This window comes from Ictalurus furcatus, chromosome 20 (assembly GCF_023375685.1).
Source record: "Ictalurus furcatus strain D&B chromosome 20, Billie_1.0, whole genome shotgun sequence".
NCBI classification, from domain to species: Eukaryota; Metazoa; Chordata; class Actinopteri; order Siluriformes; family Ictaluridae; genus Ictalurus; species Ictalurus furcatus.
The window spans coordinates 9,227,922-9,253,720 of record NC_071274.1 but is presented as its reverse complement, the minus strand read 5'-3'; the positions used below and the strand labels follow the sequence as shown (position 1 = coordinate 9,253,720).

At 37.1% G+C, this 25,799-nt stretch overlaps 1 protein-coding gene and 1 long non-coding RNA gene across 3 annotated transcripts in view; both read right to left on the bottom strand.

The window, feature by feature from the left end:
- The window catches only part of urb1 (URB1 ribosome biogenesis homolog), a 107,150-nt gene that overhangs the window by 43,454 nt on the left and 37,897 nt on the right, over positions 1-25,799 (bottom strand). For both annotated transcript variants that reach the window (XM_053652139.1, XM_053652140.1), the window contains exons 23-29: positions 13,424-13,721; positions 12,692-12,947; positions 12,127-12,334; positions 9,846-10,020; positions 9,596-9,654; positions 9,298-9,488; positions 9,062-9,172 (exon numbers count right to left, since the gene is read on the bottom strand). In XM_053652139.1, coding sequence (XP_053508114.1) covers positions 9,062-9,172; positions 9,298-9,488; positions 9,596-9,654; positions 9,846-10,020; positions 12,127-12,334; positions 12,692-12,947; positions 13,424-13,721 — 1,298 coding nt within the window. The remainder of the gene's footprint in view (positions 1-9,061; positions 9,173-9,297; positions 9,489-9,595; positions 9,655-9,845; positions 10,021-12,126; positions 12,335-12,691; positions 12,948-13,423; positions 13,722-25,799) is intronic.
- On the bottom strand, positions 18,339-21,411 carry LOC128624465 (uncharacterized). The gene is made up of 3 exons (XR_008388771.1): positions 20,043-21,411; positions 19,821-19,898; positions 18,339-19,281 (listed from the first exon to the last, which is right to left on the bottom strand). It is a non-coding gene; the product is annotated as an uncharacterized LOC128624465 (long non-coding RNA).

Below are 25,799 nucleotides of genomic sequence, written 5' to 3'. Positions count from 1 at the left end.
ACCAGAGTAAAAACAGAGGGTTTACAACAAGATGTAAACCATTGGTAAATCTCAAACAGGTAGACCAGATTAAAATTTGCCAAAAAAAAAAAAATTTTCTAATGATGCCTCTAACAACATCCTATGGACAGATGAGGCAAAGATGAACTTGTACCAGAATGATGGTAAGAGGACAGTATGGAGAAGGAAAGGGTCTGAAACACACCCAGGGCTCTACAGTGCGACCATTTCGCATTTGCGACTGAAAAATACAGTGCGAGTTGTATAATACAATCGGAATAAAAACTACAACTCCAAAATGCATCTAGCTACACCGCACAACAGTTACTTTCGCACTGCTTTTCATCACCTCAGTCAACCAACCAAGTGTGTAAATACTGCAAAGAAGCCATTATGATGACAAGGGTAACACTGTACATCATCTGCTTCTCTCAACTTACCGATCTCACAAACCAACATCTTTTATTGATCATCGCAAAATGACCTGAACCTGTGACTGTGACATGCTTGTGTAGCCACAGCGGTGTCAGGCGGAGTAAATTAATACTATTGCTAACGCTATAATATTGGGTGCAATTCAAACTTCTTTATTAAATCATTTCTAACCAATCATAATCAAGAATAGCAACTGTTCAGTCTGTAAACATACAGTACGCTGCAGCGCTCCACTCACCAACTCTAATAGACAGCGCATTCACTTCCTTTAAACTCACAGTTGCCAGATATCACACGAAAAGTCAACTCGCGTTTTCGTGTTTTGATTTAATTTCACAAAAAATGCAATATTATCAGGAGACATGGCAACTCTGTACTGGGGGGAACAGATCTAAAACTGATGAACAAAAAAAGTAATAAAATGTAAAGACAGAAAATGTGCTTAGTTATAAATAAAATCATTTCATATAAAAAAAGATATAATAAATTCATAAAATATAAATAAAATGAGAAATGAAAAGGTTTAATTACTATGGGTTGCATTTAATATCAATTTGACATTAAGCTTAGTAGGCTATTTCCTTAGAAAGCTATTAGCCTTCTTTTTCCTAATATAGATCATGTTTGTGTTAATCTACTATTAATTAGGACTATTGTTTAAGATATTTAAAAATAAATATTTCATGCTTGTTTATTCATCAATTAACCAACAGTATTTCTCATTGCTATTATTGTAATTCATTTAACAGTGACCATGAGCAGAGATCTTACATTTAACTGTTTATGATGGACCTCCTGACTAAAGCTTGGTTTCTGGATCGGTTTTGGATCAAAAATCTTGATCGGAGCATCAGTAATGAACACCATTAAACTAAACACTTTGCATCTAGCAGATACATTAACTCACCCAATCACATCCTATATGAGATTATTCAGATAGGCCTATATACACAATATACGCAGAGTAGTTCGAGAACTGGCTTCAGCCCAGAACCATGACAGTGGAAAATGGCTAATGGTGTAACTTTAAATATGTTTAAGGGGAGCAGACATCAAATACTGAACACTGAGGTTTATTTTATTTGTTTACAAGGTGGAACAAGTTAACAGTTGTGTTTTTTTTTTGCATACAGCCTGTAAAACCATGTTCCTAAATTCTGCCATAATTGACAAACTCAAGTTTTCTCATGCCTCATCATTTTCCCATACATTTCTCATGTGTTATATTGTGGCACATTAACGTTACCATCTCTAAAAAACAAACAAACAAAAAAAACTAAACTTCAACCATACTCCTAAATTTTTGTAATTAGGAGCACAAGTGCTCCTAAAAGAAATTGTTACCGTAGAGTCCTGACATCACCTCATATGTATGGCTGCCAATAGAACTGCCAATGGAACTTGTATTTCTTGATTATGTGACTGCTGACAAAAGCAGCAGGATGAATTCTGGTGTATAAGGCTATATTATCTGCTCAGATTCAGATTCAACACTGAAGTTGACCCAAAGCAAATTTCGAAAGCAACCCAAGACTTTGACCTGAATCTAATTGAGCATGCTTTTAATTTGATGATGGCAAAACTCCTTTGAAGCCCGCAACACGCTACCAAAAGGAATCCAATGAAGCATGGTTTCTATGACAGATTAAAGTACACTGTGTTTTAAGAGCAGCAAATATTAATGCTAATTGGATAACAGGCTTTTAATACATCATTTTGGTTCCGGTCCAGACCAGTGTTGGGTAAGTTACTCAAAAAAAAAAAAAAAAAAAAAAAAAAAAAAATCCACTACAGATTACTAATTACTACTTTAAAATTGTAATTTGATTACATTACTGATTACTGCATGTAAAAAGTAATCAGATTACCAATTACTTTATTTCAAGTTACTTTCAAAACCTATCAAACCTACAAAAATACACTACAAAGTGAAACTCAGTTCTTTCAGCAGGGGAGGACTGGCAACAAAAAGCAGCCCAGGAATTTGCTTTTAAGTGTCCCACATTTGATGCACCAAATACGAACTGACAACATGTTTCTCTATCAATGAATCATTAATTAAAAATAAAAAACAAAATCTGTTCATTTGTATTGTTTGTGTTAAGCTAATATGTAAAACTATGAAAGTGTTGCTGCAGCTAAGATGACTTATTGAATATCTATATATATAGGCTATATAATGCCAGGGATGGGGGAAAAAAAGACTGGCCCCTCACAAGGGCGGAAAATTCCCATACTTTCCAATGGTCAGTCCACGCCTGTCTTTTAGTAATTCTTGCGCATCAATGTATGACATGATCAGAAAAAGTTGGATTCATCATAAAACTTTCCTCAGGTGTTATCACTGTTGGACTACCAGACCAATAAAATAAAACTTTTCTAACTAGTTTGGTGTCACTAGCCAAGGGGAGGCACAACTAAGCTATGGGTTTAGCTGCTACAGTGCCATGCAAAGTACGTTATGCTTAGGCACTATCCTTATGATCTGCTCATATCATGTTTGGGTAAACTGGACCTCAGACATTTACACACCTGCTCAGCATGAGAGGATGTTACTGTTTCAGTTTCCCCTTTACTGGTTTAAAAAAATAAATAATAATTATTTTTTGTTAAAAAAAAATCGGCATATCCATTTTTTCCCCCCCTCACACTGACTGAGCTAGCGTTTTAAGTTAGCGAACTAAGCTGTCAGTCAATAAGAAACGAGTATTTCCACATATTTTCCTGTAAACCCTGTCTGATTGGTCACGCCTCCACTCACTGAAGATATAAAATTTCAACACTGCTGTCTTCTTTTACTGATGTTCAATTACGTAGTGATAAACCACACCAAGTAGAGAATTACTCGGGGCTAAAGAAATCTTCAGGTTATGCCCCTGGCAGCCACGCAAAACGTAATTTATTTTTAAAACAATGCATTTTACTTAATATTGTTTAACAATAAATTTTTGAAATTTAGCTAGCTAGTTAGGAACTTTGCTGCTTCTTAGCACAACATGGCAGACATCATTAATTTTGTCAAAAATTTTGGAACAGCCATTTGACACTCTTAATTATGAAGAGAGGAGAATAAACAAGAGGCCAGACCAACAGATGAACCCTATTTTAACCTTATGCAGTCCCTTATGACTAGGACATCACTCAAACTGTTTTCATGCTTTACATCTTTATCATTTTTGTTGTATCAGCTTTAAAAAAAAACAAACAAAAAAAACTTTGTGGTCTTTAGAGTCTTGGTTTATAGGTGTACTGTTTAAAACAATACAACTGTTTGTAAATAAGGTAAACTGATAAACAAAAAAAAACAAAAAAAAACAAAAGGTTGTCTCTCAGCTGACTTGGGAGGTCTAATGCATTTTATACTTTTTATAGTGTTTCTCAATAAAAAAAAATCTACCCAAAATGGCTTTGTATGTTATTTCAAAAGCAGGAATTTGATTTAGTGGTCAAAGGCTATTGTTTTGGGGGAGTTACCTGCCATTGGGTAATCAAGGAACATGCATCGAGGCTATGCAAATGCCAAGCTTGCTTATCAAAATACAAAGGACTTTTTAGACATCTATTTTTCCAACCTATTTCCATAGTATGTTCTATGCCTTTTTAAATTTATTTACCAAAGACATTAATCTATAAATGTGTGGAGCCAATATATATAGGTCCAAAAGCAATTTTCATAATTTGTAAATTTCCATAATTTTTCCATTTGAAATGAAGCAATAAAGATGTGACTAAAGTGTAGACTTTCAGCTTTAAAAAAAAAAAGGGTTTAACAAAAATATTGCATTAACTGTTCACGGAATACAGCAATTTATTACATAGGTCCCCCCTACTTCTATCAGCAGTCACATCAATAAACACCAGTGACCCAGTGCTACCAGTGTTTGCATCCTGAGATAAATCCTCTGTATTTACATTCATGAAGGCATCTCTTGATTGCTAAATATTGAAGGGTTTTTCCTTAACCAAGGAAATAATTCTGTGATCAGAACACATTAGTTGTCTTCTGTGGTCTTCCAGGCCTTTTGGTGCTGAGCTCGCCAGTGCATTCCTTCATTGTAAGAATGTACCAAATTGTTGATTTGGCCACTCCTAAAGTTTTGCTATCTCTCTGATAAGTCGGTTTTGTTTTTCCAACCTAATGATGGCATCCTTCACTTGCATGAACACCTCTTTGGACCGTATAATGAGTTTCCATGAACAGCTACCAAATGTAAATTCACAACTCCAGACCTTTTATCATCTTAATTTGTCATGAAATAATGGAAACTGCTTATCAGTCAACTTTACAATTACTATTGAGCCTGTAAAAATTGAGAGACTGTCAAAACAGCTGTAATTCCTAAACAGTTAATGCAATATTTTTGTTAGACCCCTGGAATTAAAACTGAAAGTCTACAATTCAATCACATCTTGATTGCTTCATTTCAAATCGATGGTGTTGGTGAACAGAGGCAAAATAATGAAAATACTTATGGACTGAATCAGCAGCCTATTGGAGAATTCATCAAAGGTATCTGCAAATGTTCAAAATTAAAAGATCATAGATATTGTGTGCTTTACAGCTATTTATCAAATGTGCATGAAACCCACCCACATAATGTTTGAGTTTTACTGAAATTGAATATATGCTGAAAATTACACCATTGGTTTTTTGGACAAATTGATTTGCACAAATGTCAAACCAAATCACAACCACAAAAGGTCCTGATATACTCTGATCATTAAAAACCACCTGCCTAATATTGTGCAGGTCCCCCAGTTCCACCAAAACAGCTGACACATCGAGGCTTGTACTCCACGTCTGAAGGTGTTCTATGGTATCTGTCATCAAGATGTTAGCAGCAGATCCATTAATTTGCGAGTTAAGGCCTACATGGATCAGACTTGTTTGTCCAGCACATCCCAACGATGCTCAATCAGATTGAAATCTGGGGAATTAGAACTTGAATACTTGGTTATGTTCCTCAAACCATTCCTAAACAATTTTTGCAGTGTGGCAGGGTGCATTATCCTGTTGAAAAAGGCCACTTCCATTAGGGAATACCGTTGCCATTAAGAGGTATACTTGGTCTGCAACAATGTTTAGGTTAGTGCAGGGGTCGGGAACCTATGGCTCGCGAGCCAGATGTGGCTCTTTTGATGGCTGCATCTGGCTCGCAGACAAATCTTTAATAAAAAAAAATAATAACGTTAAAAATATAAAACATTCTCATGTATTTCAATCCATTCATTTCCTACCGCTCATGTTCATGGTTGCGGGTGGCTGGAGCCAATCACAGCTGTCCTCCGGGACAACACCAAATTTTTATTGGATAATGCGTAACGTACACGGGTCGTTGTGAGGTCAGGAAGTAAACTTCCCTCCTTTTAATCAAGTAGTCAGCTAGCTAATTGCAGAAACCCTTTTATCGAAGATGATGGCTAAAAGAAAAAAAGATGAGGAGTATCGTACTTTTCAGCAGGAATGGACAGAGGAATTCGCCTTTGTGGAGAGAGCAGGTTCTGCAGTGTGTCTAATAGGTAATGATAAAATTGCATCGATGAAACGGTCAAATATAAAGCGGCACTTCGACACACGCCATACTACATTTGCATCGAAATATCCTGCAGGGGACAGCAGGAAGAAAGCATGTCAAGAGCTACTGTGCAGAGTGCAAGCTAGTCAGCAGCAACTCCGTGTTTGGACCCAACAAGGTGACTGGAATTCGGCTAGCTTTGCTGGTGCTTTAGCAATTGTGAGAAACGGAAAACCATTCACAGATGGGGAGTATGCCAAAACATTCACGCTTGATGTTGCCAATAAACTTTTTGACGACTTTTCGGATAAAGACAAGATGATCAAACGAATAAAAGACATGCCTCTGTCGGCAAGAACTGTTCACGATCGTACCATCATGATGGCAAATCAAATTGAGGCAACACAAGTGAAGGACATAAATGCAGCACCATTCTTTTCTCTCGCTTTGGATGAGTCAACAGACGTAAGCCATTTATCCCAGTTCAGCGTGATTGCAAGGTATGCTGTCGGTGACACACTACGTGAGGAAAGTCTTGCTGTTTTGCCTATGAAAGGGACAACAAGAGGGGAGGATTTATTCAAGTCTTTCACTGAGCTCGCTAAAGAAAAAAATCTACCGATGGATAAACTTATTTCGGTGTGTACTGATGGTGCTCCGTGCATGGTGGGGAAAAACAGAGGATTTGTAGCGCTTCTTCGTGAAGATGAAAAGAGACCCATCCTAAGTTTTCACTGCATCCTACATCAGGAGGCGCTTTGTGCTCAGATGTGTGGCGAGCAGCTTGGTGAGGTGATGTCGCTGGTCATTCGGGTGGTCAACTTTATTGTTGCCCGAGCTTTAAATGATCGCCAGTTTAAAACACTGCTGAATGAAGTTGGGAATAATTATCCTGGTCTGCTTCTGCACAGCAGTGTGCGTTGGTTGTCAAGAGGGAAGGTGCTCAGCCGTTTCGCGGCTTGTCTGAGCGAAATCCGGACTTTTCTTGAAATGAAAAACGTCGAGCATCCTGAGTTAGCTAACACTGAGTGGCTCCTGAAGTTCTACTATCTCGTGGACATGACTGAACATCTGAACCAGCTCAATGTGAAAATGCAAGGCGTTGGAAATACAGTCTTATCCCTTCAACAAGCAGTGTTTGCATTTGAAAACAAGCTAGAACTCATCGCCGACATTGAAACAGGTCGTTTACTACACTTTGAAAAACTGGGAGAGTTTAAAGATGCATGCACAGCAAGTGACCCTGCTCAACATCTTGATCTTCAGCAGCTAGCGGGCTTCACATCTAATCTCCTGCAGTCATTCAAAGCGCACTTTGGAGAATTTCGTGCGCGCACTCGTCTTTTTAAGTTCATCACCCATCCACACGAGTGTGCAGTGGACAGCGCCGACCTGAGTTACATCCCCGGTGTCTCTGTCAGAGATTTTGAGCTACAAGCTGCTGACCTGAAGGCCTCAGACATGTGGGTGAATAAGTTCAAGTCACTGAATGAAGATTTGGAAAGACTTGCACGACAGCAAGCAGAGTTTGCGAGCAAATACAAGTGGGGAGAAATGAAAAAACTTCAACCCGCGGACCAGCTGATTGTCAAAACTTGGAACACGCTTCCCATCACATACCACACACTGCAGCGTGTGAGTATTGCTGTACTGACAATGTTTGGCTCTACGTATGCATGTGAGCAGTCTTTCTCACATCTAAAGAACATTAAGACCAACCTACGATCACATTTAACGGATGGAAGTCTCAACGCCTGCATGAAGCTTAACCTCACCACGTATCAACCAGACTACAAAGCCATCAGCAAAACCATGTAGCACCAGAAGTCGCATTAATGGTAAGAAGTACTTTATTCATCATTGGTTAGCAACAGCATAACAACGTTATTAAAAATAATTCAGAGACTTATTGTACTTTAAAAGTGTTGGTCTTACATAAAATGCACACATTTACTTGTATTTAGTTTTAAACAGATTGTATGGCTCTCACGGAATTACATTTTAAAATATGTGGCGTTCATGGCTCTCTCTCATGGCCAAAAAGGTTCCCGACCCCTGGGTTAGTGGTACACGTCAAAGTAATATCCACATGAATGCCATGACCCAAGGATTCCCAGCAAAACATGCCTAGGGCATCACACTGCCTCTGCAGTCAAAGTCCCTTTGGCCCTTGTCAGAGTCGCTCAGATCCATACACTTGCCCATTTTTCCTGCTTCCAACAGATCTAGTTGTTCATTTGCTGCCTAAAACATTCCACCCCTTGACAGGTGCCATTGGATTGAGATAATTAATGTTATTCATGTCACTTGTCAATGGTTTTAATGTTATGGCTGATCGGTCTATGTATGTACAGTATATACATACAGGGGTGCATATACATACCGACACACAATGTACACATATAAAAGCAATGTTGAACTATGCAGAGTGAACAATTCCTTGGTTTGCATCTTCTTTCAACCAACCGTCTGTGAATTGACAACACTGCATAGCCAAAAGTATGTGGACACCTGAAAATTACACCCATGTGTGCCCATTCCAAAACCATGGGCAGTAACACAGGGTTGGTGCCCCCTTTGCTGCTGTAACAGCCTCCACTCTTCTGGGGAGGTTTTCCACTATATTTTGAAATGTGGTTGTGGGGATTTATGCTCTTCCAGCCACAAGAGCATTAGTGAGGTTGGGCACTAATGTCAAGTGAGAAGGCCTGGTGCACAGGGTGTTCCAATTCATCCCAAAGGTATTTAGTAGGGTTGAGGTCAGGGCTCGACCCACTCAAGTTCTTCCACATCAATGAAACAGGGTTGGACACTTTAGTTCCAATTAAGGGAAATCGTAAAGCTAAGGTATACAGACATTATAGGACATCATACACAATTGTGTGCTTTCAGCTCTGTGGCAACTGTTTGGGGAAAGCCGAATGGTGTATTGATGCGGAGTCCGAGAATCTCCACAAAAACCTTCTGGTGGTTTCAAAGTAAAGTTACTGTAGCTGTTTTATAAGTCATTCAAGAATAAGGTCTTCTGATATACAAACAGTTTGTTTTATAACTTTGTACAGACATCCATTATCAGTAACATGACACACTTACACACACAAAACATTTACCTGTATAGCTCAATGTAGCTCCATACGCTCCAAGCAGAACATGAAAATGATTGCTTTTGCACACCTCAGGACATTTTTTCACCAAGGTGAGCAGGAGGGTTATCAATGCCTCTATATAAAAAAATTAAATAAATAAAAATAATGTTATATGAATCTATAGAACTGCATAACTCTACAGGCACAGGGCCTCCGGGTATTAAAGTGATTCAGTGTTTTGCGCTTGCAGCAATTTTTACCCTTAGAGTAAAGACTACCGTCTGTGTCATCCTGGGATACCAGCATTGTGGGCAAGAAGAGAGAATGACTAGTCACCATCATGTGGAGGGTTTCTATGGGCAATAATCCTTTAGAAGTTAACGCACTTCTATACATTGGCTCCAACAAAGAGTTCAGGGTGCATAGGAACATTTTGTCTTTGTAACGATATCTGTAAGAAAAAAAAAAAGTGATATTCAAGAAGTTAATATGCAGGTTAGCCAATCTGTTAGTTTTAATATTAATAGCGTCAAAAAAAAAATTTAAAAAATCACATACTTTAAACCTGACTTAACAAAGACGTTCCAGTCGAAATCTGTAATATTCTCTGGAGAGATCTGGAAGTATGCAAAAACATACATACACATTTACATTATACTCATAATAAACAAAACAAAAAAACAAACACCACCGTGTCTCGCAGATGAACTGTTTTTGAGATTCGAAAAATTAATCTTACATAAAGTTTTATAGTATAGTTACAACTTTTGAAAAGGTTCAGTTTTTAACTCAGGGGATCTATACACACCTGCAGTGTCTTCAGTCTCTGCAACATGGCCTCCTCAGTTTTAATATGTGGCTTCTTGTGCTCCTTATAAGTTGTTGACAACCAGCGGAGGGCAGAAGTTAGCAAAGATTTCCTCCACTGCAGTTGCTCTGGTGTACTCATCAACTTCTCAGTTATTAAGTCTGCCAACTGCCACCTGAACCAAAACCATTCATTACACATAAAAGCTAAATAATTGGCAAAACCCACTGCATGAATCGGAGACACATTTTACAGTACAGGTTACAATGATCATGCTACATCATTGTTACAAAAACATTTGCATGAAAATGTGCATCATCAACCTGTCCAGACCATGCTCTTTTAGCATTACTATTATGCCATTTTAACTCACTACTTTGGAGAAGACACAATAATAATAATAATAATAATAATAATAATAATAATATCATCATCATCAAGTTTAACTGGAAATGGTTCCCTCAATGACAAGCCCAATAACAGCATGCAGATTATAGCATCCACTACATAAGATAGCCTTCATATGAAGTATGTATGAATCTGGTAAGGACAGTCTAGTAAGCACAACTACTTTATTTCACCATTTTAAAAGGCAAAATCAACTATCATTAATAAACAAATTATTCATAAAAGAATTATTAATTATTGTTTATTATTTATAAACCAATAAATTATCAAAAAAGGACAAACATCTGGTTTGTAAAAAATAATACATATATTTTTACAGATTGATGTTTAAATCATTTAATATGCCAGCAAGGTAATATTCCCATAACGTGGACACTTTTAAAATAGTCTCTTTCTGCGTCATTAGATAAAATCGATAATAATCTGTTATGAAGATTATCAATGAATCTCATTATTGATTAGTTGGTCTGCGCGCGGTACATTTACTCATTACGTTACTTCTGTTCCGAAAACACGTTTTGGAGAGTAAATACTAAAGTTGTGTCACAAATGACGTACTATACACTTACACTGTGCACTACCATCTAGTGCAGTGTTTCTCAACCAGGGGTCCGACCCCTCGTGGTCAGTGGTGTAATTGCAGGTCCATTTGGGTTTGTAGGAAAGTTTTAAAAATGTTTAAATAATATTTCTTTTTTTGTTAAATGTATAAAAATATATTCAACTGAGATGTTTTAAAATTAATCAATTTGGGGTTTCGTGCATTCACAAATATCACGTTCGTTGAGCTGACGATCGTTCATTGACGGATTTATTTTTAATTTATTTACAAATGAAATGAGAATTTGATAAATCTATGAGTGGAAGACAAGTTCAAGTGTTGCATTGATGGATAAAATAAACAAAAGATAATTCAGAGAGTTAAATTAAATGTTACACCAACAATAAAATGTAAAAAAAAAAAAACTTTAAAATTTAATCAACATTTCATGTTAATATTATTGATGTTAAATATTAATAAAATAAAGCAATATATATAGAAATAACTAATATATAGCCTATAATTGTTGTGGAGTGAGGGGGGTCCTTGTGGATTGTTCGAAATATGCTAGGGGTCCAAAGCTCACAAAAGGTTGAGAACCACTGGTCTAGTGTATGAACTTTAGAAAGGTAATATCATCTCAAATGGAACACAGTTTTTTACTAACTTGAAAGTTTGCCCCCCGTCCGATAAATCGAAAAAATATTCAGCCAACTAACCGATTATGAAAATAATCGTTAGTTGCAGCCCTAGTCATCATCATTTGCAAATGAATGCTAGGCCTAACCCCAGATTCGGAATAAAAGTTGGTCACATACTAAATTAAATTGTAGCAGTGGTATCAACAAATATTGAATCGTTACCTTATGAATCAAAATTGTATCGTGGGGTTTACAGCCATAATGCATTTGTCAGTTTTTCCCTAATGCTAATATTGTGCTGCTTTACAATCCCCCTCCCCGCAACTCCCATTAATAACAGCACCAATCCTGTCAGATACGGATGCCTGTCAATTTTAACCCACTCTTAAATGGGCTGGGCGCAAATTTTAGCCAAATTTTGTGAGGGACTCTTTTGGCGTTTCACCTGCTGCTCCAAATAACTCCTTTTAAAAAAAAAAAATATATATATATATATGCGCTCCAAAAATACATTTGTTTATGTGGTTGAGATCTAGTGAATTTACAAGTTGGTCACAGCATCCCTGTCATGCTCAGGATCGGCACTATGAAATTTTGGCTATTAAAGCGATCATCCTGTAATGTGGGAGTGTCAATGTGCAACCATTCCCAGTCAATATAAAAGCAGAGTCTCAGGTTTAAACAAGCTTACCTTTGGTCACTAGTTTCCGGATTCTCAAGGAGGACAGGCAAATCATGTATTAGTTGAGCGAGATCAGAAGCCATAGCTCCCAGTGGGATGAGGCCGGAGAGCAGCTCCACACACAGTTCCAAAGGCACATGAGCATCAACCTTTAGCACTGAGCTTGACAACTCAGACAGCATAGCTTTGGTCAGCATCTGCATCACTGCCTTTTGAACTGTTCATGACAGGACAAATGTCATAATTAGAAATAAAAAGATTGCTACATACAAATGAACTTATGTTCTGAGACCACATTTCTAAATAGCATGAAAGCATGAAAGTGTTGCAGTAAGCCAGAAATTATGAATTGACTTCATTGATGTCAGGGGGTGCTCTTCTGTTCCCCTTGCCCATGGCACTCATGGTTTATTCACTGTTAATTTATAAATCAGTATGGGTTTACACAATGAATGCTTTTAAAAATGTGGCTCCTGCCCTTAATATAACTCTTTCGGAATATTCCTACATCCAAAAAAAAATAAAAATAATGCAAGCCTTTATAATTTATCTTACAATAAGTGGTAGTACTGACTGTCTTTAGGTCTGCAGGGGTCTTCAGTTGTAACTTTCTGAAGGTAGCTGCTCAGCAGTGAAAGGAAGCTACTGTTCTCAGCTGTGATGTGTGCAAGGTCGGTCTGTTCTAGGCACCAGAGTTCAAAGGCTAAACAGTGAGTGGAGCAGTTCTGCACCAGTAGGGCTGCAAGTTCTAGAGAAGAACTGGACTGGAGGCAGTGGAGAAGAACATCAGTGGGAATCAGTTTAGCACAGCCAGGCTCTCTGTGCAGCACCTACAAAATGCAAATTAACCACCACGTGCTTTAGCAACAATTATTTTAAAATAAAAACTTATTTTAAATTTTTTTTTTTTTTAATTATGTATTATTGAAAGAAAGTAGCTCTCAAAAATGCAGTGTTTAAAATCTACACATTTTTAATAGTAATTTAAAAATGTAGTCCAGTAGACGTCTTTCATCATTATATTTATGCTATTCTTTCTGGCTCTAATCTAGCTAAGTAAGATCTCACATGGTCTCACACACACCCCTTAATTTCATGCAAAATAAAAGTGTTCATTAAAGAAAAAGAAAAAAAATATATATAATGCAGTCTTGTGCAGTTGACCAACAATTAAAGTACATTTAGCTACTTTCTTTATGTTCTTCTTTGCTGTTTTTCCCCGACATTGGAGACTAATGAATTTATTACTACTCACCTTCTACCCTAGTTTTTAAATCGGTGTCAAATTCAGCTTAGCTACACATACCTGTAAAAAAATATCTTCTAGTTGAACGCTGTAGCAGGAGCTGTGGAGGGCAGCTAGACTGTGCAAGTGCACCTGAGAGAGACAGTGGGTGGTGTTTCCAGAGTGGGCATGAGATATGTTCTTGGTGAGGACTGTCAGGACAACATGGCCATATAAACTCATCTTGTCACCACCAGCCAACAGGCTGCTCTGAGGCAGTAGCAGCAGGGCTGATAGCACCTCACTCACATTGGATGGATCCATGTACTCGTACAATGCCAGGAAGGCTTCAACAGTCTGAGATTCTTCTACCAGACCCCTAGTAAGGACACCAGTTTAAGGTTTAGAGTTAGTCCCAATGTTGCTGGCAAATTGTACACTATACAGTATTTGTTACTTTAAAATAATTGTACTTTTTAGTTTAGGTGTGTTTTAGTGTAGTTTTAAGTGCTGTTGTATGCTAATTGTTGGCTGCTAACAACAGAAATATCACATTTAAATAAAATGTTTGGCTGAAGTGAAAACATGTCTTGTGTTACATTAGGTTCTTTGATCTAGAACTAGGCAGTTGATTAATTTGCTATATATAGCCTAAAGATGATGGATGAAATTTGGGTTTCAGTGTTAATATCAATAAAAGCAGCATGTACAACTAGCCAATAACCTGTTCAGACAATGATTATACTCAACAATACATATGATGAATGCATTATCAGGACACTAATATTTCTACATTTATGATGATGGGGATGATGATGGTTATCATCCCCCATTTGCTATCTGATAAATCAGAAATTAATTTCTTTACCTTGAACTGTGATGAAAGCATGACCAATGGAAAATTCTCTACACAAATTGTAGCCGTCTTTTTGCACAGGTGTTTCTATCAGTTTTTGTTAGACGTGCACCGATGTTTCGGCTGATAATTGCTATAGGACGATAAAGGCTATTTTTTACCTGCTATCGGCCGATAGTTTAAAAACATCGGATGATCAGTGCCAATTATATCCTGTCAATCAAAAGAAGGCAGGAAAACGCATTGACTTCGTGCTGGGTGTAAAGAAGAGGTCTTTTGTGTGGAATGATGACAAAACTGCAGTTTCTAAACTCTGTACCACTAAAATTTTACATCGGAAGTGAGCAGCAGTGAAACGGCATCGAGTCAAATCCCCCCCCCCCATACTCACGCCGAATTAAAGGGCCAGAACGCCGTTGAAAGTTTTAAATGAAGATGAGTGAAAAAAAAAAGTATATATAAAAAAAGTGTGTGTGTGTATGTGTATATATATATATATATATATATATATACACACACACACACACACACACACACACACACACACATATATACACACACACACACACACACACACACACACACAGAAAGAGAGCACTATTTGTAGAGTAGAATGTTTCATATGCAGTTAATGTTAATGAGTTAATATCATCCAAAAAAAAAAGTTTATACTAGGCCTGTATATTACCAGTTTGATGTTCACTGATGAAGTAGAAATGCTTTTGTTTGTGGTGAGAGAATGTGAAGCCTAACAGGAGGTTTTTTAGAATTCAGTCAATGTTAACATGTATTAATAACATTCAATAAGTTAAGAAATCTTAATCTTCAGATTTTAGTTAATGTGTTTTCTGTTTATGAGACCAGTTACTGTGAAACAACTTGTTGAAATGGAGAGAATAAAGTTTTTATTTGCATTTCTTTCAGAATTGTGGAATTAATTATTATTAATTTAAAAGAAGGCATAAAAGGCAGAACTATTGGTATCAGTCGATATCACTCTGAATAATCGGTTATCGGTATCAGCTGAGAAATTTAGCATCGGTGCATCTCTAGCTTTTGTTCTTGTTTGATGTATTGTTAGGTAATACTGTATGTCTTTATATTATTGCCATTAACAATAAAACTTGTCCATTATAAACACGATACATTAATTTTATCACAGTTTATACAGGAAACAAGCTTTGCATTTTCATTAGGCAGATTATGTATTGATGGTTAAGTTCAGTACTGTCAGTACTGTATTTAACAATACATTCTAATTTTCAGATTCATCACTCAATTCTAAAGACTGAAAAAAAAATCCTTCAGATGCTTACAAGTATTTAACATTCCAATAGTGTTGTAGCCCCTGCCTTTGCACTTTCGTGGTGCTACATATAAAATTGTGGGACCACAGAAATTTCTACATTTCACTGAGCCATGTGTACTAAGTGTATATCAAAATAATGAAATGGCAATAAACCAACACAAAACCAGCAAACATATACAAACAGTCATTCAATGGCAGAGAGGACCTGGCAACAAGTAGCATTTTGGCAATAGAGTGCTCAGTCTCTGGGGTAGAGAGTGAAATAAGTACTTAAGTGCGGTGATGAACACGTATTGGTCCGTGAACAAACCACAAGGCAGTCTTTGGTAATGGTGACGACCGTAGTTTAGGAGACAAATAATAAATGAAAAGGTGGATGGTCGATGAATGAAGATAGTTAATCATGATTGTCTTGGTAATGTTTATAGTTGTGCTGCTTTCCCTCACACACACACGAAAAACCCTCTGCATACAACCAAATAGATAAATCAACATGTGCTTGGTGCCAACCCGCTAACAAACCATATTAGGGCTGCAACTAACTATTATTTTCAAGTGGCAATCGTGTCACATTCTTCGAGCAAACACTGATTTCTAAAGGTGTAGTGAACATGGCATTAATTGACAAATGTTATTTAAAAGCTAAAGCTCTGATATTTTACTACTGTTTTATTATAGTGTTAATGTTATAGTGACCATAATTTTATAATTTCATTGAACAGTAACTGAGGTTAGTTGGTACGTAACTCCCCTGGCCTCAAGAGACGCACCAGTGACCTACAGTATGCTATAGCCTGTACACTTTAGGGTTTTCGTTAGCGCTTTCGCCTCCCATACTCGATGCTGGCCCAAGCCCCGCTCAGAACAGGCACAGGAGCTACAAGATGATGTTTCAAAAATAAAGTTGTAGCATTATGATTCTGAGGTCATACTATTTTGAGAAAAGTCGTAGTATTATGAGAATAAATTCATAATCTATTCAGAATAAAGTCATAGCATTATGAAAACAAAGCATCATTTTGAGAATAACATTAATGGTAGAAAAACGGCATGATCATCACAACGATATAAAGACAGTCTGGGAGATTTTAAAGCATAAAATCCACAGAACTAAATAATTAATAGTACATTCAAGCATTATTTTTACGTGGTAAATATATTACATGTTTAAATTGCAACGCATTGTCTGTAATACAACATAACGAAATGTCACTGTTATAATTGTGCCATTATATCAATTTCTTTCATTACAAAACTAAAGTTTTAATTAAAATAAACAAAAAAAATGGATGACATGTACTGAATAATAAAAAGCAGCCCATAGTTTTATATTTCTGCATAACTTTTAATTTGACTGTCATTTGCTATGGACTGTATGTTCAATCCCATATTGAGGATGTTAAGTACACAGACTTGTAGGCATAGGGCTTTAGCCCCCATGTTTTTCCAGTTGTTGGGGGGGGGGGGGTCATAGCATTATGAGTTGAAAGTCATACTATTTTGAGAATAAAATTGTAGCATTATGAGAATAAAGTATCATTTTGAGAACAACATATTAATGGTAGAAAAATGGCATGAACGATAGAAAGCTGAGCCAGCAGCTTAATAAAAGGCAATAAAGGGATGACTAGGATTTAGTTAGCTAAATCAGACTTCAGGATTAGGTTCAGCAACAAAGAAATTCTTTGTGTTTTTGACAAAGAATCTGACAAATGGGATTTACCACTATTATCACCTCTCAGGGACAAAGGACTCCCCACCCCACTCGTATGTGTGTGACATCAAAGTAAAAACAAATAAATTTTTTGCCAACCACAGCAGACTGGGCCACTTTAAAGCATCAAAGCCATATAGGAAGAAAGAATTAATAGTGCTTACAAAAAACACATTTAACAATCATTTTTTATTACATTTTTAAATTGCTATGTGGAAGTACAGCAAAGTGTACTGGCCTTGGTCTTCTGTTTGGTCCCGGTGAATCTAGGTATAATGTTTCCTCTTTCTCGAGGGACACATTTAAACGTATATCAGGTACAATCACTCCTGGGAGGAGAGACCGGCAAATGTGATGTGAAATTGAATAAATGTTTGGGGTTACTGGCAGAATGGAGATACTATTGAAGAGTAATGGGGTGAAGTGTTGGGCAAAGGAGAAACTGCTGATGTAAACATACCGGTCAAATGTTTAGACACACTCATTATTTTTACTTTTAAACCGCATTAAAAGGAGTTCCCACCTATGCTGGACACTTATTGGCTGCTTTTCGGAATATTTTGCTCCAAATCATCCATTTAAAAAAAAATTTTTTTTGTAAATAAAATGCTAGTTTGCTAATGAAAGAAATGAATATGTTGGCACAATTATATTTTTGTCTACAACACCAATTTCAAAACATTTCATCATACACCTTCAGATCAAAAGATTTTTAACATCATGAGAAACATTTCAGTCAAGTCCAACCTTTTGACCAGTAGTTTAGATCTTTGAACTGGTGGCTCGCATTACTTTACGTGTCTAATGACGGAATTTCGGCAAGTGAACCCATTATTCGCCCAATAAATATACATGTGAATCCAAAGATACTTATAAGCTATTCAAACTACAATAAGTGAGATTATGCATTTTACTCCATGGATTGCCCAATGAAACAAACTGCATTCGTTTTCTAAAATTTTTTTTTAAAAAACCCTTTTCTCTTGGTCACAGTTATAACTGGTGGGTCAGTGGAAATAGGTCAGTAAGAAATTCAGTTGCTCAATAAGACCCATTATAAAATGCAGACAATACAGTAACATTTTTTTCCGCCTAGATTGAAAAAAGGACATACAAATGAAGAACATCACAAGAAATTTATCATAAGAGCTAACAATATTCATTCAATGTTCTGACGATGAAAAAAGTCAAACTGCATTTGGAATAGGCAATGATTTCTGTCATTGTAAAATAATATTACAAAGCATTCTTTTATTATATTTCTGCATAGTTTTTAATTTCACTAATTCGCAGTGCTTCATGGGGTTGTAGTTCATTCCTACATTAAAGATTAAGTACACAGACAAATACAAAAGCTTTGCTGACAATATTGATCTAAAACATGAAAAAATTACTTCGAATAAGCAAGTGTCTCAAACTTTTCACAGGTGGTGTACTTAAACTTTATAAAATAAACATGGTTTATTTTGAATAAAGCAGAAATGTGTTTAAAAAAACCAAACCTTTAATTTTAATTAAATAAATAAATGGATGAAATCCTTCACTACTTCAGTAATAATAGTGTAAAAATTGCGGTGCTCTGCAGCGAACGTTCATTCCTATGAGGCACTGAAAGCGACATAATCAAGTCAGTGTCCCTACACTCTCAAACTATTTAAATATTTGTATATACCTTAATGTTTTGCAATAAACAAACTACTGTTTCTATATTTATAACCAACAACAACTAAATCAGTAATTTTATATTTTTGCATAGATTTTATTTATTTGACTGCGTCATTCACAATGCTTCATGGGATTGTAGTTCATTCCCCATTACACAGTCTTGTAGGCATAGCTGGACCCTCTTCACAGGGCTTTTGGGTATAGCTGGTCATTCAAGGACATTTTGACTTGTCAAAGACAATCCAGCTTTGTCTTGGCTGTATGCTTCATCTTTTTTTTTTTTTTTTCTTTACACACCAGTCTGAGGTTGTGTACACTCTGGAGCAGGTTTGGTTTTCAAGGAACTCTCTGCATTTGTTTGCATTCAATTCTGACCAGTATCCCCATCCCTGTCACTGAGAAGCACACAATCAGTACGTTTACATGTACAGCAATAACCTTTTATTAACACGATTAAGACAATAATTTGATTAAGAAACTACCACATAAACATCTATTTTTTATTACCTTAATCCGACTAAAGTCATACTAGAAGTAAACACAAGTCGAATTAAGACATGTGGAGTATTCCTGTTTTTAGTCGCATTATCGATGTGCATTAGAGACATGTAAACACCTTAATCACACTATTAACGTCGTGTGGGAACTTTCACCGCATTTTGCGACAGGACACGTACACACACGGCAGTGCTCAACCGCTTGACGGTAAACAAGAGACCACGGTTGCGTCCGAAACCCTGTACTTACTCACTACTGTATGTAGTAGGTGAGAAACATGTATTTCGGCTACTAAATAGTAGGTATGTACGCGGTTTCGGACACAGCCCATGGCTTCAAGCAGTCGTCTATTTGAACGAATAGCATGACAAATAATTAACTGCACTTGAAGCTTTCGTAAAATTAGAAATGAAACACCCAAAACTGTATACCGTACCATAACGATCGTATGTTGATACGTGAAATTCTGGAGGGATGTCGGACGGCGTGGCGACGCCATTAATCGATCTATGTTCTAGAACATGTAAAACGGGAACATGAATGGAATATAATAAAAGCAACTCATGTAAACACCTTAATCACAACATTGTCTTATTCAGAATAAGGTCAATAATTAGATTACTGCTGTCCATTTAAACGTAATCAGTAGCATGATCACCTCCCTCAGCAAATCCATTCCTGCCTGGTTACTGAGTTTGGCTGGTTGGCCAGCATTAGCAGTGGAGTCCTGGTGGTTCCAAACTTCTTCCATTTCACAATGATAGCCATTGTACTCCTGGGAACACTCAAACACTTGCCAAGAGATATGTATAAACACAATTTGAATTTCATGGCTTAATTTTGGTCTGAAATGCACTGTGAATACTGGAACCTTACACACACACACACACACACACACACACACACACACACACACACACACACACGTTCCTTTCTAAACAACGTCCAATCAACATGCCCTCACACAAATAAAACTAAAAACACATTTAATTCTAATAAAACAATCTCCAAGATCACTTATTTCCTATCCCTAGGCCGAATGATTTATAAAAGATCTCCCCAATGCCATGCCATCATACGCTTGTGATCATAAACTTCTGAGGCTATACGGTTACCATAACATCTAATAGCAAGTACAGCAGCTGGAAGAAGCAGGTAGAGCGCCAAAATTTTTTTTACAAATTAAAATAATGTTTTTGCTTTGTCATTATGCATTAATGTGTGTACATTAAAATGTAGCCAAATATAGATTTAAATCGAATCTATAACTCAATAAAGTGTGCAAAAAGTGAAGTGGTCTGAATCTTTCCTATCCCACTGTATATGAATATCTGTTCAAAAGCTCTCATTAAGCCCAGTTTCATCTCATCTTTAATCTACACATCCTTGACAGCAACCATGTTTGGGCTAGAAGACCATGGAAAACAGCCATCACAAAATAGCCCTGACAATCATATCCACACTGAACACTTGTGCCAAGCTGCCATTATCATCACTTAACATTGCAAAAGCCCTGTTCAGGCAGTCCTGGTATTTTCATGTCTCAAAAGCATCTTCAGTGACCACGTGTGCACATTTTATGTCCAGAAGTAGTTAAATTAATTTATAAAGCACATTTAAAGACAACAGCAGTTGATCAAAAGTGCTGTAAAAACATTATAATTCATCACATTAAATAAAGAATAAAAATAAGTTTCAAGAGAAGATCTAAAAATAGCTAAAAATGGACCTCACATGAAAAGGGAGACTGTTACAAAATTTGGGACTAACCACAGAACAGGCTCAATCACCCTTTGTCTTAGTACGTGAAAGTGGGACAGATAAAAGAAGTTGATTACATGATCTCAATGCTCTAGTACAGTTGCGGTTGGAAGTTTACATACACATGATGGACATGAACATGGCAATATTGGGTTTTCAATCATTTTTGAACTTTTCTTTTTCGGGGACATGATTGTACAATATACATCTATAATTTTAAAAAAAGAGTTTTAATTCAATTGGGGTTTTCTGTAATCGACACAGGACCAAAATTATACATAAAGGGTAAAAAAAAATTATACGTATAAAAAAAAACTTGGATTATTAATTAAATGATGCTGAAGTTTCAAAATGCCCTTTAATTTTTCTTAATTTCCTGTTAGTGATCATGATTGACTACAGTTGGCAGCTTCTCTGTGCAAACATTTGTTTAACAGCACTTATTGAATTGACCAACATAGTACTATTGGAAAGTCCAAGGAGCACAGTGCAGATCTGATAAAGAGGATGGTGGATTTACACAAGTCAGGAATGTCTCTTGAAACCCTTTCTAAATAATTGCAGATTCCAAGATCATCGGTTCAAACTGTACGCAAGTACAAGTTATTGGGAAGTGTAGTCATTTTGCCAAGGTCTGGAAGAAGACCTAAACTGTCAACCACAGCTTAGAGGAAACTGGTTCGGATGGTCAGGAAAAACCCAGGAACCACAAAGGCACAGGCCTGTGATGAACTGGAAGTTGCTGGAACATCAGTGTCACTGTCTACAGTCAAGTGAATTATAAATCGCCATGGACTGAAAGGCTGCCGTCCAAGAAAGAAGCTCCTGCTCCAAAACTGACACCTTCAAGCCCATGTAAAGTTTGCGGCTGACCATATGAACAAAGAAAAAGCCTTCTGGAGGAAAGTTTTATGGTCAGGTGAGACAAAGATTGAGTTGATTAGCCACAATGACCAGGAGGTATGTTTGGAGGAGAAAAGAAGACTGTACCAACTGTTAAGCATGGTGGTGGTTGCAATATGCTCTGGGGCTGTTTTGCTGACAGTGGAATTGGTGCACTGCACAAAGTGGATGGAATAATGAAGGAGGAGGACTACCTTAGTATTATTCATCATAATCTCAAACCATCAACCAGACGGTTGAAACTTGGACACAACTGGGTGTTCCAGCAGGACAATGACCCCAAAGACACATCAAAGCTGGTTGTGGAATGGATAAAGCAGGGTAACATTAAACTTTTGGAATAGCCTTCCCAAAGTCCTGAGCTCAACCCTTTCGGAAATTTATGGATCATGCTTAGAACTCGAGTCAGAAACCAACAAATATCATTGAACTTACTCCCACTGAACTTACTTATTTGAAGAGTGGTCAAATATCCAACCAGAATTCTTCCAGAAGCTGGTTGATGGCTAATAAAAGGTCCGCTCGAGGTGAAACTTGAGGGACGTTCAACTAAATATTGTGTGTGCTGTATGTAGGGCTGCAACTAACAATTATTTTCATGATCGATTAGTTGGCAGATTATTTATTTATATTTATTGCTATTAATTGGGGGGGGGGGGGGGCAAACTTTCAGTACCATTTTTTCGTTTATTTAAAAATAAAATCCTACAAGCTGAGTGTTACAAATATAAAGTTCAGACTAAAACTTTACTTAACTGCTTGTCCAATCATATAAGACTGAAAAGAACCCAGTACACACTGTATATTATTAATTTAGGACTATGGTTTAATTCCATGCTTTTCTGCATCCATAAAAAGTTTTCTATACAGTGAGGGAAAAAAGTATTTGATCCCCTGCTGATTTTGTATGTTTACCCACTGACAAAGAAATGATCAGTCTATAACTTTAATGGTAGATTTATTTAAACAGTGAGAGACAGAATAACAACAAAAAAATCCAGAAAAACGCACATCAAAAATGTTATAAATTGATTTGCATTTTAATGAGGGAAATAAGTATTTGACCCCTCTGCAAAACATGACTTAGTACTTGGTTTAAAAACCCTTGTTGGCAATCACAGAGGTCAGACGTTTCTTGTAGTTGGCCACCAGGTTTGCACACATCTCAGGAGGGATTTTGTCCCACTCCTCTTTGCAGATCTTCTCCAAATCATTAAGGTTTCGAGGCTGACGTTTGGCAACTCGAACCTTCAGCTCTCTCCACAGATTTTCTATGGGATTAAGGTCTGGAGACTGCCTAGGTCACTCCAGGACCTTAATGTGCTTCTTCTTGAGCCACTCCTTTGTTGCCTTGGCCATGTGTTTTGGGTCATTGTCATGCTGGAATATCCATCCACGACCCATTTTCAATGCCCTGTCTGAGGGAAGGAGGTTTTCACCCAAGATTTGACGGTACATGGCCCCGTCCATCGTCCCTTTGATGCGGTGAAGTTGTCCTGTCCCCTTAGCAGAAAAAAAACCCCAAAGCATAATGTTTCCACCTCCATGTTTGACGGTGGGGATGGTGTTCCAGGGGTCATAGGCAGCATTCCTCCTCCTCCAAACACGGCGAGTTGAGTTGATGCCAAAGAGCTCCATTTTGGTCTCATCTGACCTCAACGCTTTCACCCAGTTGTCCTCAGAATCATTCAGATGTTCATTGGCAAACTTCAGACGGGCATGTATGTGTTTTCTTGAGCAGCGGACCTTGCGCGCGCTGCAGGATTTCAGTCCTTCACGGCGTAGTGTGTTACCAATTGTTTTCTTGGTGACTATGGTCCCAGCTGCCTTGAGATCATTGACAAGATCGTCCCGTGTAGTTCTGGGCTGATTCCTCACTGTTCTCATGATCAATGCAACTCCACGAGGTGAGATCTTGCATGGAACCCCAGGCCGAGGGAGATTGACAGTTCTTTTGTGCTTCTTCCATTTGCGAATAATCGCACCAACTGTTGTCCCCTTCTCACCAAGCTGCTTTGCAATGGTCTTGTAGCCCATTCCAGACTTGTGTAGGTCTACAGTCTTGTCCCTGACATCCTTGGAGAGCTCTTTGGTCTTGGCCATGGTGGAGAGTTTGGAATATGACTGATTGATTGCTTCTGTGGACAGGTGTCTTTTATACAGGTAACAAACTGATATTAGGAGCACTCCCTTTAAGAGTGTGCTCCTAATCTCAGCTCGTTACCTGTATAAAAGACACCTGGGAGCCAGAAATCTTTCTGATTGAGAGGGGGTCAAATACTTTTTTCCCTCATTAAAATGCAAATTAATTTATAAAATTTTTGACATGCGTTTTTCTGGATTTTTTTGTTGTTATTCTGTCTCTCACTGTTCAAATACAACTACCATTAAAATTATAGACTGATCATTTCTTTGTCAGTGGGCAAACGTACAAAATCAGCAGGGGATCAAATACTTTTTTCCCTCACTGTATATAAAAATTGTATTTATGCGTTGCTTTTTATGAATGCACAAAAAACACTGAATTAAACTAGTCCTAAATTAATAATAAAAACTTTCACTGCACCTTATGGTTTCTGTTACTCACCGCTTTTAGGCATATTGTTTTACTTTTGATCATAGTGTTTTAGTTAGACATTACAGATCTCAACTCCACTCCCACTGCGAGTAAGGAGCAACGCGGCCTCATTACTAATAGGTCACTTCCTTTATAATAAACGACAGAAGTTATACTGCAAGTGAGCAAATACAGCTTATAATGACAAACTTAAATTAAACGAAACCTCTTATGCAACTTGCACCAGTTTCCCCACGCCCTTGCACACAGTGGGGCATTTTGGATGCAAACATAAGTTTGTGCTCGTGCATCACTATCGTGCGTCCCTGCTACACAAACTCCGCTTTGTAAAGTTTTATCTTCTCCGCAACATTTAATATAAAATGTTTCCCTGCCTTAGAAGACTTGGAGGTTGCATACTTTCTTCCTCAGTCACTTGATTACGCCTCCGTCTGTTGGTGACTGAGGTCATGTTGGGAATAAAAGGTAACGTTGACAAACAATAAACTGAAGAAAGTCATTGTTGGTGAATCTGGGTGTCTGCTAAAGCTAGTGGCATCACATTATGTGCGTATGACGTCATGTGCCACTGACTAGGAAGCGGCTTATACTTCTGGTTAGTAAAAAACTAATGTGTTCCATTTGAGACGATACTACCCTTCTAAAATCCATACACTAGACCAGTGGTTCTCAACCTTTTGTGAGCTCTGTACCCCTAGAATATTTCGAACAATCCACAAGGACCCCCGCACTCCACAACAATTATAGGCTATAAATTTAACAGTCATTTCTATACATGTTGCTTTATTTTATTAATATTATTTATTTTTATAATATTTTTATTTCATATTGTTTTATATTCATTAATATTATTAACATTGGACATTTAAAATTAATCAAAACATTTCAAGATTTTATTTTTTACATTATATTCTTGGAGTGATATTTAATTTGACTCTCTGAATTATCTTTTGTTTATTATATCCATCAATGCGACACTTCTCTACCACTCACAGGTTTTTGCAAATCATCATTTGTAAATAAATTTAAAATAAAATCCATCAATGAAGGATCATGATATTTGTGAAAGCACACAACCAAATTGGTTAATTTTAACCAATCTCATCTGAATATGTTTTGATCCATTTAACAATATATATATATATATATATATATATATATATTATATATATA